The sequence below is a fragment of the Oncorhynchus mykiss genome, chromosome 22 (assembly GCF_057628025.1).
Source record: "Oncorhynchus mykiss isolate SJ-2025 chromosome 22, ASM5762802v1, whole genome shotgun sequence".
NCBI lineage: Eukaryota > Metazoa > Chordata > Actinopteri > Salmoniformes > Salmonidae > Oncorhynchus > Oncorhynchus mykiss.
In genome coordinates this window covers 56175630-56192334 of record NC_143043.1, presented here as the reverse complement: position 1 = coordinate 56192334, position 16705 = coordinate 56175630, and the positions used below count along the sequence as shown (strand labels likewise).

Below are 16705 nucleotides of genomic sequence, written 5' to 3'. Positions count from 1 at the left end.
ATGTATCCTCTATAACTCCTCTATGTATCTCTGTACTGTATGTATCCTCTATGTATCTCTGTACTGTATGTCTCCTCTATGTATCTCTGTACTGTATGTCTCCTCTATGTATCTCTGTACTGTATGTATCCTCTATGTATCTCTGTACTGTATGTCTCCTCTATGTATCTCTGTACTGTATGTATCCTCTATGATTCCTCTGTCTCCTCTATGACTTTTCTATGTATCTCTGTACTGTATGTCTCCTCTATGACTCCTCTATGTCTCCTCTATGTATCTCTGTACTGTATGTCTCCTCTATGTCTCCTCTATGACTCCTCTATGTCTCCTCTATGTATCCAATCCCCTCTATGGCATTTTATCTTGTCACATAACTGGACTTGCGGTCTGTTCTGACGGATGTTATTGTGTTTTAGTGGTTGTACTCTGTGGTGTTGTGATGTGATACAGGTTGGTTGTAATTCTGTATGGATGTGTTTTCTGTTATCGTCCTCAGACACAACGCGACCAGCCAGAGATGGAGAGGGGACAGGAAAAGAATATAACTTTGTCACCAAAGAGCTGTTTGATTACATGGTGTGCAACCACAGGTAATGCTAGGGATTCGTTATCATATTAGTTCTAGTAATTTCCAAGTAGCCTAGCTCTTAGACTAGCGGTTAAGAGCATTGGGCCAGTAAGCGAAAGGTCGCTGGTTCGAATCCCTGAGCCGACAAGGTGAAAAATCTGTAGATATCCTTAACGCTAATTGCTCATGTAACTCGTACCCGGATAGGAGCGTCTGTAACATGACTCAAATGTAACTTGTAACCGGATAGGAGCGTCTGTTACATGACTCAAATGTAAAATGTGATATTATATGGTGCATTCAGAAAGTACCCCTTCCCTTTTTCCACATTTGGTTACGCTACAACCTTATTCTAAAATGGATTAAATTGTTTGTTATCAATCTACACACAATACCCCATAATGACATCACAATACCCCATAATGACATCACAATACCCCATAATGACATCACAATACCCCATAATGACATCACAATACCCCATAATGACATCACAATACCCCATAATGACAAAGCAAAAACAGGTTTTTAGAAATGTTTGCAAATGTAAAGAAAATACATATATACTTTATATACAGTGGGGCAAAAAAAGTATTTAGCCAGCCACCAATTGTGCAAGTTCTCCCACTTAAAAAGATGAGAGAGGCCTGTAATTTTCATCATAGGTACACTTCAACTATGACAGTTGAGGAAAAAAAATCCAGAAAATCACATTGTAGGATTTTAATTAATTTATTTGCAAATTATGGTGGAAAATAAGTATTTGGTCACCTACAAACAAGCAAGATTTCTGGCTCTCACAGACCTGTAACTTCTTCTTTAATTAAGAGGCTCCTCTGTCCTCCACTCATTACCTGTATTAATGGCACCTGCTTGAACTTGTTATCAGTATAAAAGACACCTGTCCACAACCTCAAACAGTCACACTCCAAACTCCACTATGGCCAAGACCAAAGAGCTGTCAAAGGACACCAGAAACAAAATTGTAGACCTGCACCAGGCTGGGAAGACTGAATCTGCAATAGGTAAGCAGCTTGGTTTGAAGAAATCAACTTTGGGAACAATTATTAGGAAATGGAAGACATACAAGACCACTGATAATCTCCCTCGATCTGGGGCTTCACGCAAGATCTCACCCCGTGGGGTCAAAATGATCACAAGAACGGTGAGCAAAAATCCCAGAACCACACGGGGGGACCTAGTGAATGACCTGCAGAGAGCTGGGACCATTGTAACAAAGCCTACCATCAGTAACACACTACGCCGCCAGGGACTCAAATCCTGCAGTGCCAGACGTGTCCCCCTGCTTAAGCCAGTACATGTCCAGGCCCGTCTGAAGTTTGCTAGAGAGCATTTGGATGATCCAGAAGAAGATTGGGAGAATGTCATATGGTTAGATGAAACCAAAATATAACTTTTTGGTAAAAACTAAACTCGTCTTGTTTGGAGGACAAAGAATGCTGAGTTGCATCCAAAGAACACCATACCTACTGTGAAGCATGGGGGTGGAAACATCATGCTTTGGGGCTGGTTTTCTGCAAAGGGACCAGGACGACAGATCCATGTAAAGGAAAGAATGAATGGGGCCATGTATCGTGAGATTTTGAGTGAAAACCTTCTTCCATCAGCAAGGGCATTGAAGATGAAACGTGGCTGGGTCTTTCAGCATGACAATGATCCCAAACACACCGCCCGGGCAACGAAGGAGTGGCTTCGTAAAAAGCATTTCAAGGTCCTAGAGTGGCCTAGCCAGTCTCCAGATCTCAACCCCATAGAAAATCTTTGGAGGGAGTTGAAAGTCCGTGTTGCCCAGCAACAGCCCCAAAACATCACTGCTCTAGAGGAGATCTGCATGGAGGAATGGGCCAAAATACCAGCAACAGTGTGTGAAGACCTTGTGAAGACTTACAGAAAACGTTTGACCTCTGTCATTGCCAACAAAGGGTATATAACAAAGTATTGAGATAAACTTTTGTTATTGACCAAATACTTATTTTCCACCATAATTTGCAAAGAAATTCATTAAAAGTCCTACAATGTGATTTTCTGGATTGTTTTTTCTCATTTTGTCTGTCATAGTTGAAGTGTACCCATTATGAAAATTACAGGCCTCTCTCATCTTTTTAAGTGGGAGAACTTGCACAATTGGTGGCTGACTAAATACTTTTTTGCTGCACTGTATATATATATGAAATACCACATTTACATAAGTATTCAGACCCTTTTCTCAGTACTTTGTTGAAGCACATTTGGCAGCGACTACAGCCTCGGGTCTTCTTGGGTATGATGCTACAAGCTTGGCACAGCTGTACTTAGGAAATTGCTCTCATTCTTCTCTGCAGATCCTCTCAAGCTCTGTCAGGTTGGATAGGGAGCGTTGCTGTACAGCTTTTGTCAGGTCTCTCCATAAATGTTCGATGGGGTTCAAGTCCGGGATCTGGCTGGGCCACTCAAGGACATTCAGAGACTTGTCCCAAAGCCACTCCTGCGTTGTCTTGGCTGTGTGTTAGGGTTGTTGTCCTGTTTGAAGGTGAACCTTCTCCCCTTTCTGAGGTCCTGAGTGCTCTGGAGCAGGTTTTCATCAAGGATCTCTTTCTACTTTGCTCCATTCATCTTTGCCTCGATCCTGACTAGTCTCCCAGTCCTTTCCACTGAAAAACATCCCCACAACATGATGCTGCCACCACCATGCTTCACCGTAGGGATGGTGCCAGGTTCCCTCCAGACGTGACGCTTGGCATTCAGGCCGAAGAGTTCAATCTTGGTTTCATCAGACCAGAGACTCTTGTTTCTCATTGTCAGAGTACTTTAGGCCTGATTGGTGGAGTGCTGCAGAGATGGTTGTCCTTCTGGAAGATTCTCCCATCTCCACAGAGGAACTCTAGATCTCTGTCAGAGGGACCATCGGGTTATTGGTCACCTCTCTGACCAAGGCCCTTCTCCCCCGATTGCTCAGTTTGGCCTGGCGGCCAGCTTTAGGAAGAGTCTTGGTGGTTCAAAACTTTTTCCATTTAAGAATGATGGAGGCCACTGTGTTCTTAGGGACCTTCATTGCTGCAGAAATGTTTTGGGGCCCATTTCCAGATCTGTGCCTTGACACAATCCTGTCTCGGAGCTCTATGGACAATTCCTTCAACCTCATGGCTTGGTTTCACTCTGACATGCACTGTCAACTGTGGGACTTTATATAGACAGGTGTGTGCCTTTCCAAATCATATCCAATCAATACCTAAGGGTTTATTTTACATTTTTTAATACATTTGCAAACATTTCTAAAAAAACAGTTTAGCTTTTTCTTTATGGGGTATTGTGATGTCATTATGGGGTATTGTGATGTCATTATGGGGTATTGTGATGTCATTATGGGGTATTGTGTTGTCATTATGGGGTATTGTGATGTCTTTATGGGGTATTGTGATGTCTTTATGGGGTATTGTGATGTCATTATGGGGTATTGTGATGTCATTATGGGGTATTGTGATGTCATTATGGGGTATTGTGATGTCATTATGGGGTATTGTGATGTCTTTATGGGGTATTGTGTGTAGATTGATGAGGGATATTATTTATTTAATCCATTTTAGAATAAGGCTGTAACGTAACAAAATGACCCTTTGGAGTTAGAAACCTCTTTTGCGAAATGGCAGGATTGACCTTGCGACCTGGCAGGATTGACCTTACTTCCTGTTTCTGAATCAACAGTCATTTCATAAGAGATGAAACAGAATCCATCGGGGGATTTCATGGGTTTCTCATAGTTGTTATATACGTGGTTGTAATATAGCTGTAATACAGTTCATGAGTTTTATAGAGTATCTTTGGTCTGTTCTAGGTTCCTGGAGTACGGTGAATATAAAGGCCATCTATATGGGACCAGTATTGATGCTGTCAAAGACGTGATAGACAGTGGAAGGATGTGTGTTATTGACACTGAGCCACATGTAAGTTATATTCCTTTCCTTCCTTTACTTCTGTATCTATAGGAAGGTTTTTTATCACATCAGGAAAAAGGATTCATTTTTAAATAGTAAAAATGGGATTAAAATTAAGTTGCTAATAGAGTTGAAGTCAGAAGTTTACATACACCTTTCGCCAAATACATTTAAACTCAGTTTCTCACCATTCCTGACATATAATCATAGTAAACATTCCCTGTTTTAGGTCAGTTAGGAGCACCACTTTATTTTAAGAATGTGAAATGTCAGAATAATAGTAGATAGAGTGATTTATTTCAGATTTTATTTTTTTCATCACATTCCCAGTGGGTCATACGTTTACATGCACTCAATTAGTATTTGGTAGCATTGCCTTTAAATTGTGTAACGTGGGTCAAACGTTTCAGGTAGCCTTGCACAAGCTTCCCACAATAAATTGGGTGAATTTTGGCCTATTCCTCCTGACAGAGTTGGTGTAACTGAGTCAGGTTTGTAGGCCTCCTTGCTCGCACACGCTTTTTCAGTTCTGCCCACAATTTTCTATAGGATTGAGGTCAGGGCTTTGTGATGGCCACTCCAATACCTTAATTTTGTTGTCCTTAAGCCATTTTGCCACAACTTTGGAAGTATGCTTGGGGTCATTGTCCATTTGGAAGACCCATTTTGCGACCAAGCTTTAACTTCCTGACTGATGTCTTCAGATGTTGCTTCAATATATCCACATAATTTTCCACCCTCATGATGCCATCTATTTTGTGAAGTGCACCAGTCCCTCCTGCAGCAAAGTACCCCCACAACATGATGCTGCCACCCCTCGTGCTTCACGGTTGGGATGGTGCTCTTCGGCTTGCAAGCCTCCCCCTTTTTCCTCCAAACATAACAATGGTCATTATGGCCAAACAGTTCTATTCCTGTTTCATCAGACCAGAGGACATTTAAGTATCTTTGTCCCCTTGTGAAGTTGTAGTCTGGCTTTTTTATGGCGGTTTTGGAGCAGTGGCTTCTTCCTCGCTGAGTGGCCTTTCAGGTTATGTCGATATAGGACTCGTTTTACTGTGGATATAGATACTTTTGTACCTGTTTCCTCCAGCATCTTCACAAGGTCCTTTGCTGTTGTTCTGGAATTGTTTTGCACTTTTCCCACCAAAGTATCTCTAGGAGACAGAACGCGTCTCCTTCTTGAGCGATATGACGGCTGTCTGGTCCCATGGTGTTTATACTTGCATACTGTTGTTTGTACAGATGAACATGGTACCTTCAGGCATTTGGATATTGATCCCAAGGATGAACCAGACTTGTGGAGGTCTACAATTGTTTTTCTGAGGTCTTGGCTGGTTTCTTTTGATTGTCCCATGATGTCAAGCAAAGAGGCACTGAGTTTGAAGGTAGGCCTTGAAATACATCCACAGGTACTGTCGTGGTAATTTCCTGTATTAAAAAAAGGAGAGTTTACAAACCACACACAAGTCAGTTATACTTTAAACTTAATATTTTAATAACATGAGCTTCACCATAGCCCTTTGACTCTCAGATCAATTCAGTGTCTATAAATTAATTCTGAGAGTGTCACCATAATGGCAACTGAGATCTTTTATAGCAAAGATCCACCCCCTCCCAACTCACAATGACGAACCACAGGTCTTAGGAAAACCGCACAAAGGAAGACTTTTACTTTGAGAGAGGAGTATCCCAGAGCCAGACAGCATTAGCTATAAATTATCGTTCAGATTGGTCTCCTAAACAAAGTTCTTATCTTGTTTTTGGTACAACATAGTACCAAAACATTACCTCATCCAATGGCATATATCAATTGTCAATTCTAGAAACTCCCATCTCAAATATCTTGACAAGCTCACGGAGGAGAGTGAGCCTCTAGGTCATATACTAGGTCAAGATAAGGGCAACATCAGAGGGGACATACAATGGTTCCAGACACTGCCGTATTCTCCCCCCAATGGGAAAAGTAGGGAGCGACTGGCGTACAGACATTGTGGAGCCCTTCACATGGTTTAACAGATACCCTCACATATGAAGACAATCCTGACCTCTCCCCTCTCTGGGCCCCAAGTGACTTGCCCACATAAGCATATTTATGAAAGTAAATAAAACATCTTATTTATCAATGTTACCTAATTGATTCTGATTCTGCTACGACAGTACACCACCAATAGACTCAAATTATGTCAATTAGCCTATCAGAAGCTTCTCAAGCCATGACATCATTTTCTGGAATTTTCCAAGCTGTTTAAAGGCACAGTCAACTTAGTGTATGTAAACTTCTCACCCACTGGCATTGTGATACAGTGAATTATAAGTGAAATAATCTGTCAGTAAACAATTGTTGGAAACATTACTTGCGTCATGCACAAAGTAGATGTCCTAACCGACTTGCCAAAACTATAGTTTGTTAACAGGAAATTTGTGAAGTGGTTGAAAAACAAGTTAGTGACTCCAACCTAAGTGTTTGTAAACTTCCGACTTCAACTGTATATAACTGCCATTTATTCATGTATACATTTATTTTATACAGTATGTGTGTATGTATTGTGTCTTTCAGAGCATCCTGTCCGTGAGGAATAAGAAATTCAAGCCTTATGTCATCTTTATAAAGCCTCCCAGTTCAGAACGACTGAGACAGACACGGAGGGATGCACGCATCATCACCAGCTGTGTTGTCAACAGACCTTTTAAAGTGAGATGAATGTGTTGTCACTGTCCCTTTTGAATGTAGATAATTAGGGTTGTAAAGATTCATCGGTACGCATCTGTCCCAATTCAAATATTTAAGATAGTACTGTTACAAATCGCAGATTTAATCAAATGTTTTGCTTATACTTTCTTTCTACCATTTCCCGAAAATACCTTATCTTTTGTGTAAACCGACGCGTCCTTTCCTTCAGTGTCGAACCGCGTGTAACTGGGTACACAGGGTAACTGTATTGACATCCATTGATCTACAAGTCATTTTGCTGAAACAAAATCCAGCCAATATCAGTAGCCTAGTTAAACTGCGGGCTGTGCCCAGCTTCGGCCCGCTGACCAACATCAGGTCATGGAAGGCGTGTTCCTGATCTTGCGGCACCTTCAGCATTGAAATCCTCAAATGTCTTGCGTGATATTAGGCTTTATTAGTTGAGTGACAAACCTATGTAATTGGCTATTGTGTGTTTTACCAGAATAAAATAAATCTGAGACACAACTTTCATCTGGTTGAAACCTACTGAATATCCTCCATCTCCTATATATATCAATATATATTAATGATATATTATATTATATATATATACCCAATTATATATTATATTAATATATATATATATTTTTGATATATTTTTGATTGCACAGGTTCACCATCCGCAATAGTCGTGGTCGTTTTCCTATAAACAATCGGAGTATATGGTCGTTTTTTAGATATACAGGGTAAAGTTGATCATTTCATAACGAGGACAAGCAATCACTTTGCGAGGCGCACTGCATGGCCAAAGCAGGCGGAGAAAATAAACTCACTAAAAACTCAAAAAATAGTCAAAATCATTTGATTTTGAGATGGGGGTGAAATCCAAAGTTGTGCTACAGTATAAATTCACAGGCTATGTCATAGCTAATCTGCAAACAGTACATATTGATACATTTCTAACTGAAACATCATCTGCAAACATGACAAGTTAATTAGTGATGGTGATTTCAACGTTGTACAAAAACACATAGGCTACATTGCCCACCCTAATCTGATAGTGGTAGTGGGGTGGTAGACGGTAGATGTCTAGTGTCCTTTATGGCTCTAATCTGATAGTGGTAGTGGGGTGGTAGACGGTAGATGTCTAGTGTCCTTTATGGCTCTAATCTGATAGTGGGGTGGTAGATGTCTAGTCTCTTTTATGGCCCTAATCTGATAGTGGTAGTGGGGTGGTAGACGGTAGATGTCTAGTGTCCTTTATGGCTCTAATCTGATAGTGGGGTGGTAGATGTCTAGTCTCTTTTATGGCCCTAATCTGATAGTGGTAGTGGGGTGGTAGACGGTAGATGTCTATTGTCCTTTATGGCTCTAATCTGATAGTGGGGTGGTAGATGTCTAGTGTCCTTTATGGCTCTAATCTGATAGTGGGGTGGTAGATGTCTAGTCTATTTTATGGCCCTAATCTGATAGTGGTAGTGGGGTGGTAGATGGTAGATGTCTAGTGTCCTTTATGGCTCTAATCTGATAGTGGGTGGTAGATGTCTAGTCTCCTTTATGGCCCTAATCTGATAGTGGTAGTGGGGTGGTAGATGGTAGATGTCTAGTGTCCTTTATGGCTCTAATCTGATAGTGGGGTGGTAGATGTCTAGTCTCCTTTATGGCCCTAATCTGATAGTGGTAGTGGGGTGGTAGATGTCTAGTCTCCTTTATGGCTCTAATCTGATAGTGGTAGTGGGGTGGTAGATGTCTAGTCTCCCTTATGGCTCTAATCTGATAGTGGGGTGGTAGATGTCTAGTCTCCTTTATGGCTCTAATCTGATAGTGGTAGTGGGGTGGTAGACAAACATAGACAGATTCAGCTCAGAGAGGCCCAGCTCAGACAGATTCAGCTCAGAGAGGCCCAGCTCAGACAGATTAAGCTCAGAGAGGCCCAGCTCAGAGAGGCCCAGCTCAGACAGATTAAGCTCGGAGAGGCCCGGCTCAGACAGGCCCGGCTCAGAGAGGCCCTGCTCAGACAGATCCGGCTCGGGGAGGCCCGGCTCGGAGAGGCCCGGCTCGGAGAGGCCCGGCTCGGAGAGGCCCGGCTCAGACAGGTCCGGCTCAGACAGATCCATCTCGGGGAGGCCCGGCTCGGAGAGGCCCGGCTCAGAGAGGCCCGGCTCAGAGAGGTCCGGCTCAGAGAGGCCCGGCTCAGAGAGGTCCGGCTGAGACAGGCCCGGCTCAGAGAGGTCCGGCTGAGACAGGCCCGGCTCAGAGAGGTCCGGCTGAGACAGGCCCGGCTCAGAGAGGTCCGGCTGAGAGAGGCCCAGCTTATGATCTCCATCAGCAGCAGGTTTTAATTTAGAATGGAACATTAATGTGTTTATGCAACAGATGTTAGTGCATTGAATTGTATCGCATCGAACCGATTCGAATCGATTCGTTCTCTAATCAAACCAAATCCCCATGAATTGTATCGTTCCTGTATCGTATTGGAGCCCAGATGCACATCCCTATAGATAAAACATTATGGACCCCCTGCTCTTTCCATGACATAGACTCAGGAAGGTTTTCTTCATGGTTTGTACACTCAGTGTATATATTTGATGTTGATGTGTTCAAATATACTATAGTATACTATACTGACCCGCCTGTTCATATTCTGTCTTGTCAGACACGCTTGAGTTCCTCTGTTTTTATAATGCTGTCTGGCTCCTCCCTGGCCCCTCCTCCGCTCCTCCCTGGCCCCTCCTCCGCTCCTCCCTGGCCCCTCCTCTGTTCCTCCCTGGCCCCTCCTCCGCTCCTCCCTGGCCCCTCCTCCGCTCCTCCCTGGCCCCTCCTCTGTTCCTCCCTGGCCCCTCCTCCTCCGCTCCTCCCTGGCCCCTCCTCTGCTCCTCCATGGCCCCTCCTCTGCTCCTCCATGGCCCCTCCTCTGTTCCTCCCTGGCCCCTCTGTTCCTCCCTGGCCCCTCCTCCGCTCCTTCCTGGCCCCTCCTCCGCTCCTCCATGGCCCCTCCTCTGCTCCTCCATGGCCCCTCCTCCACACCTCCCTGGCCCCTCCTCCTCCCTGGCCTCTCCTTCCCCCCACCCCTCTTCCTCCCTGGCCTCTCCTTCCCCCCACCCCTCTTCCTCCTTCCCCTCAGGATGTTGACTTTGAGGAGATGGAGGATTCTGCCAGGTTCATGGAGGGGAAGTACGGTCAGTACTTCGACCGCGTCATAGTCAACGAGGAGCTGCAGGATGCCTGTATGAAGCTGTTCAATACCATACAGCTGGCTCAGGAGGGACCACATTGGATACCTGCCGCATGGCTCAGTACTGAGGACTAGAGAAAGGAGAGGGAGGGCAGGAGAGGAGGGGAGAGCAGGAGAGGAGGGGAGGAGGGGCAGGAGAGGAGGGGGAGAGGGAGGAGGGGAGAGGGAGGGCAGGAGAGGAAGGAAGGGGTAAAGCAGGAGAGGAGAGGAGGGGGAGGGCAGGAGAGGAGAGGAAGAGGAAGAGGAGATGGAGGGATGGCCCAGGAGGAACTACAGTGCATCCCTGTTGCATTACTCGGATCGGGAGAGAGGGGGTGAGGGATATACAGTATATAGGAGATGGAGGATATACAGGATATATATATAGGAGATAGAGGATATACAGGATATACAGGATATATATAGGAGATAGAGGATATACGGGATATATATATATACAGAGAGAGGAGATAAGGGATATACAGGATATATATATATATATATATACAGAGAGAGGGGGTGAGGGATATAGAGGATATATACAGGCGTTGTTGAACAGTATAATTCAGATGGTGAATGTTTCAGACCAACTAGGAGGAAGAGACAGCCAACGATACATTAAATGTTGAAATTAAAACTGGAAAGTAGAGTCCAGTATAGTTAGAAGGTGCCTTTATGTACTGTATATTTGTATTGTACCTCAGATGTATGTGACAATAAAACAAATATATATGTTTTCATACATACATACATATATAGTACCAGTCAAATGGTTGGACACAGCTGCTCATTCAAGGGTGTTTCTTTATTTGTACTATTTTCTACAAAAAATTGGACAGAATCCCAGGTGTGCAAAGCTGTCAAGGCAAAGAAGTGGAGGGCAGGAGTGGAGGAGGGGAGAGGGGGAGGAGGAGGGGAGAGGGGGAGGAGGAGGGGAGAGGGGGAGGAGGAGGGCTACTTTGAAGAATCTCAAATATAAAATATATGTTGATTTATTAAACACTTGTTTGTTTACTACATGATTCCATATGTGATATTTTCATAATGTCTTCAGTATTATTCCACAATGTAGAAAATAGTAAATATAAAGAAAAACCCTTTAATGAGTAGATGTTTCCCAAAACTTTTGACTGGTATATATATTTATATATATTTTAGTAATGTTCTGTGTTATTATGGTTGGTTTAGATTGGATTGAGTGCTGAGCAGAGAGGCTGTGTTGTGCCATCGTAGTAAACACTTATAACACTGATAGAGACATCTCTCTTTATATCTACATATATATATACTGCTCAAAAAAATAAAGGGAACACTTAAACAACACAATGTAACTCCAAGTCGATCACACTTCTGTGAAATCAAACTGTCCACTTAGGAAGCAACACTGATTGACAATAAATTTCACATGCTGTTGTGCAAATGGAATAGACAACAGGTGGAAATTATAGGCATTTAACAAGACACCCCCAATAAAGGAGTGGTTCTGCAGGTGGTGACCAGACCACTTCTCAGTTCCTATGCTTCCTGGTTGATGTTTTGGTCACTTTTGAATGCTGGCGGTGCTTTCACTCTAGTGGTAGCATGAGACGGAGTCTACAACCCACACAAGTGGCTAAGGTAGTGCAGCTCATCCAGGATGGGACATCAATGCGAGCTGTGGCAAGAAGGTTTGCTGTGTCTGTCAGCGTAGTGTCCAGAGTATGGAGGCGCTACCAGGAGACAGGCCAGTACATCAGGAGACGTGGAGGAGGCCGTAGGAGGGCAAAATGACCTCCAGCAGGCCACAAATGTGCATATGTCTGCTCAAATGGTCAGAAACAGACTCCATGAGGGTGGTATGAGGGCCCGACGTCCACAGGTGGGGGTTGTGCTTACAGCCCAACACCGTGCAGGACGTTTGGCATTTGCCAGAGAACACCAAGATTGGCAAATTCGCCACTGGCGCCCTGTGCTCTTCACAGATGAAAGCAGGTTCACACTGAGCACGTGACAGACGTGACAGAGTCTGGAGACGCCGTGGAGAACGTTCTGCTGCCTGCAACATCCTCCAGCATGACCGGTTTGACGGTGGGTCAGTCATGGTGTGAGTTGGCATTTCTTTGGGGGCCGCACAGCCCTCCATGTGCTCGCCAGAGGTAGCCTGACTGCCATTAGGTACCGAGATGAGATCCTCAGACCCCTTGTGAGACCATATGCTGGTGCGGTTGGCCCTGGGTTCCTCCTAATGCAAGACAATGCTAGACCTCATGTGGCTGGAGTGTGTCAGCAGTTCCTGCAAGAGGAAGGCATTGATGCTATGGACTGGCCCGCCCGTTCCCCAGACCTGAACCCAATTGAGCACATCTGGGACATCATGTCTCGCTCCATCCACCAACGCCACGTTGCACCACAGACTGTCCAGGAATTGGCGGATGCTTTAGTCCAGGTCTGGGAGGAGATCCCTCAGGAGACCATCCGCCACCTCATCAGGAGCATGCCCAGGCGTTGTAGGGAGGTCATACAGGCACGTGGAGGCCACACACACTACTGAGCCTCATTTTGACTTGTTTTAAGGACATTACATCAAAGTTGGATCAGCCTGTAGTGTGGTGACTCCAAATCCAGACCTCCTCGGGTTGATACATTTGATTCCCATTGATAATTTTTGTGTGATTTTGTTGTCAGCACATTCAACTATGTAAAGAAAAAAGTATTTAATAAGAATATTTCATTCATTCAGATCTAGGATGTGTTATTTTAGTGTTCCCTTTATTTTTTTGAGCAGTGTATATATATATATATAGAGAGAGACACACAGAGACATCTCTCTTTATATCTACACACATATATATATATATATATATATATGAGAGAGAGATAGAGATGCAGGCCTCTCTCATCTTTTTAAGTGGGAGAACTTGCACAATTGGTGGCTGACTAAATACTTTTTTGCCCCACTGTACCTCTTTTATCTGTTGTATCCTCCGAAGCAGTTTATGTCCTGGGGAATGCCCCTCTAAATCTGTGACTGTCATGGATTCACCTAATACTCACTATGATGTATTTCTCAGGTGATGTACTGTGTATTTCAAATAAAATCAAAGTTTATTGGTCAGCGCACACAGATTTGCAGTGAAATTCTTGTGTTTCTAGGTCCAACAGGGCAGAAATAACACCTAGGGGGAGAAGGGGGAGAAGGGGGAGGGCAGGAGAGGAGGAGGTGGGGGAGGGCAGGAGAGGAGGAGGGGGAGGGCAGGAGAGGAGGAGGGGGGGCAGGAGAGGAGGAGGAGAGGGGAAGGAGGAGGGCAGGAGAGGTGGAGGGGGAGGGTAGGAGAGGAGGAGGTGGAGGGGGAGGGCAGGAGAGGAGGAGGGCAGGAGTGGAGGAGGAGGGCGGGAGAGGGGGAGGTGGAGGAGAGGACGAGGAGGGGGAGGAGGAGGGCAGAAGAGGAGGAAGAGGGGGAGTAAGAGGGCAGAAATAACACCTAGAAAATAACAATAATAATATCTGAGCTGGCCGCCCGGCCAAACTGAGCAATAGGGGGAGATTGATGATCAAAAAAAAATTTCACGGGGGGTAATGCGGTTGGCATTTGATGGTGAGGTATTACAGATCGGGTGAACAACAGGAGTTGCCGTACAAGAAAACCCCGCAGGCTGAATGGACGGGGACAATATATCCTGAGAGAGCCGTGATTCCGTCAAACAGAGTATGTTGTCAGATGTTTCTCTGGAAAGGAGATCCTCGCCCTGAGCTCGTCTACTTTATCATCCAGTGATTGAACGTTAGCGAGTAACTCTGAAGCAGTGCCTGGGGGCTTCCTGGGGCTGATGGCACCGTCACCTGTTAGCTAGGAAATCTAGAAACAGGGTATCTGTCGTCTTGTATCATTTACACACTATCAGACATACAGGCTGCATCCCAAGTGGACCAGCAGCAGGTGGCTGGAGTGTCTGTGAGAGAGAGAAAAAATGTTTTGGAGGTTTATTTGATTCACCAAGTTCCAAACTGACTCTGGAAGCAACATCAGCACAATAACTGTTCGTCGGGAGCTTCCTGCGTTGTATTGATAAAATGGAGGACTCGTTGCACTACCAATGCTGCAGGAGTTGTATATATTTCGCCCTGTTCTGGGATGAAGTCGAACAACCTGACTTTCAGTGCGATAACTGCGATATAACTGCCTGCTCGCGGAGGGCTACAGAGAAGAAGTCGCTACGCTGGGTATACAAATAGCTAATTTGCACAGGCTACTGGGAAAGACAAGACCTGTTTTCCTTGACTCCGAGGGCCGTGCATCGCGCTGGGTTGATGGGAGTCTTGCTTTCGGGCAGGCTATCTTTGGTGGACTGGCCGCTGCTCAGAAGTGTTCGCTCACTGACGGAGAATGGAGTCGGCGGGACCTTTGTTGCTGAATCGCGGGATGATCCTTTACTGGACCTGGCTGGCTGGACAGGGAGACATGTCACCTTTCATCGTGGAAGTCAGGGTGGCATCCTCCACTTTCTGAGACCTGCAGTGACGGGATTCATGAATGGGCTGCCGACATCAAATAGCTTCACTGCTCTGGACCCTGATGTCTCGGCATCATCTTTTCATGGAGCGTCGGAGGTGTTGCATCGCCGGGGTCTACGGTGGGCTCTGTTTTACCGGGGTCTACGGTGGGCTCTGTTTTACCGTGGTCTATGGTGGGCTCTGTTTTACCGGGGTCTACGGTGGGCTCTGTTTTACCGGGGTCTACGGTGGGCTCTTTTACCGGGGTCTAAGGTGGGTTCTGCTTCCCCGGGGTCTAAGGTGGGCTCGGTTTCACCAGGGAATAAGGAGGGCTCTGTTTCACCGGGGTCTAAGGTGGGTTCTGTTTTACCGGGGTCTACGGTGGGCTCTGTTTCACCAGGGTCTAAGGTGGGCTCTGTTTCACCGGGGAATAAGGTGGGTCCTGTTTCACCGGGGTCTACGGTGGGTCCTGTTTCACCGGGGTCTAAGGTGGGTCCTGTTTTACCGGGGTCTACGGTGGGCTCTGTTTTACCGGGGTCTACGGTGGGCTCTGTTTTACCGGGGTCTACGGTGGGTCCTGTTTCACCGGGGACCACGGTGGGTCCTGTTTCACCGGGGAATAAGGTGGGTCCTGTTTCACCAGGGTCTACGGTGGGTCCTGTTTCACCGGGGTCTAAGGTGGGTTCTGTTTCACCGGTGTCTACGGTGGGCTCTGTTTCACCGGTGTCTACGGTGGGTTCTGTTTCACCGGGGTCTACGGTGGGTTCTGTTTCACCGGGGTCTACGGTGGGCTCTGTTTTACCGGGGTCTACGGTGGGCTCTGTTTTACCGGGGTCTACGGTGGGCTCTGTTTTACCGGGGTCTAAGGTGGGTCCTGTTTCACCGGGGACTACGGTGGGTCCTGTTTAACCGGGGTCTAAGGTGGGTTCTGTTTCACCGGGGTCTACGGTGGGTCCTGTTTCACCGGGGTCTACGGTGGGTCCTGTTTCACCGGGGAATAAGGTGGGTCCTGTTTTACCGGGGTCTACGGTGGGCTCTGTTTTACCGGGGTCTACGGTGGGCTCTGTTTTACCGGGGTCTACGGTGGGTCCTGTTTCACCGGGGACCACGGTGGGTCCTGTTTCACCGGGGAATAAGGTGGGTCCTGTTTCACCAGGGTCTACGGTGGGTCCTGTTTCACCGGGGTCTAAGGTGGGTTCTGTTTCACCGGGGTCTACGGTGGGTTCTGTTTCACCGGTGTCTACGGTGGGCTCTGTTTCACCGGTGTCTACGGTGGGTTCTGTTTCACCAGGGTCTACGGTGGGTTCTGTTTCACCGGGGTCTACGGTGGGCTCTGTTTTACCGGGGTCTACGGTGGGCTCTGTTTTACCGGGGTCTACGGTGGGCTCTGTTTTACCGGGGTCTAAGGTGGGTCCTGTTTCACCGGGGACTACGGTGGGTCCTGTTTAACCGGGGTCTAAGGTGGGTTCTGTTTCACCGGGGTCTACGGTGGGTCCTGTTTCACCGGGGTCTACGGTGGGTCCTGTTTCACCGGGGAATAAGGTGGGTCCTGTTTCACCGGGGTCTACGGTGGGTTCTGTTTCACCGGGGTCTACGGTGGGCTCTGTTTTACCGGGGTCTACGGTGGGCTCTGTTTTACCGGGGTCTACGGTGGGCTCTGTTTTACCGGGGTCTAAGGTGGGTCCTGTTTCACCGGGGACTACGGTGGGTCCTGTTTAACCGGGGTCTAAGGTGGGTTCTGTTTCACCGGGGTCTACTGTGGGTTCTGTTTCACCGGGGTCTACGGTGGGCTCTGTTTTACCGGGGTCTACGGTGGGATCTGTTTTACCGGGGTCTACGGTGG

At 46.2% G+C, this 16705-nt stretch overlaps 1 protein-coding gene across 3 annotated transcripts in view; it reads left to right on the top strand.

Moving 5' to 3' along the window:
- mpp4a (MAGUK p55 scaffold protein 4a) overlaps positions 1-10537 on the top strand; it is a 50202-nt gene extending 39665 nt beyond the window's left edge. For 2 of the 3 annotated variants that reach the window (XM_036959502.2, XM_090216338.1), the window contains exons 17-20: positions 497-590; positions 4401-4509; positions 7061-7195; positions 10302-10537. In XM_036959502.2, coding sequence (XP_036815397.2) covers positions 497-590; positions 4401-4509; positions 7061-7195; positions 10302-10487 — 524 coding nt within the window. In that variant the 3' untranslated portion in view covers positions 10488-10537. Of the gene's footprint in view, positions 1-496; positions 591-4400; positions 4510-7060; positions 7196-10301 lie in introns of those variants that run through there. The other variant, XR_016490704.1, reaches the window with a different exon arrangement.
- Positions 10538-16705: the final 6168 nt, after the last annotated feature.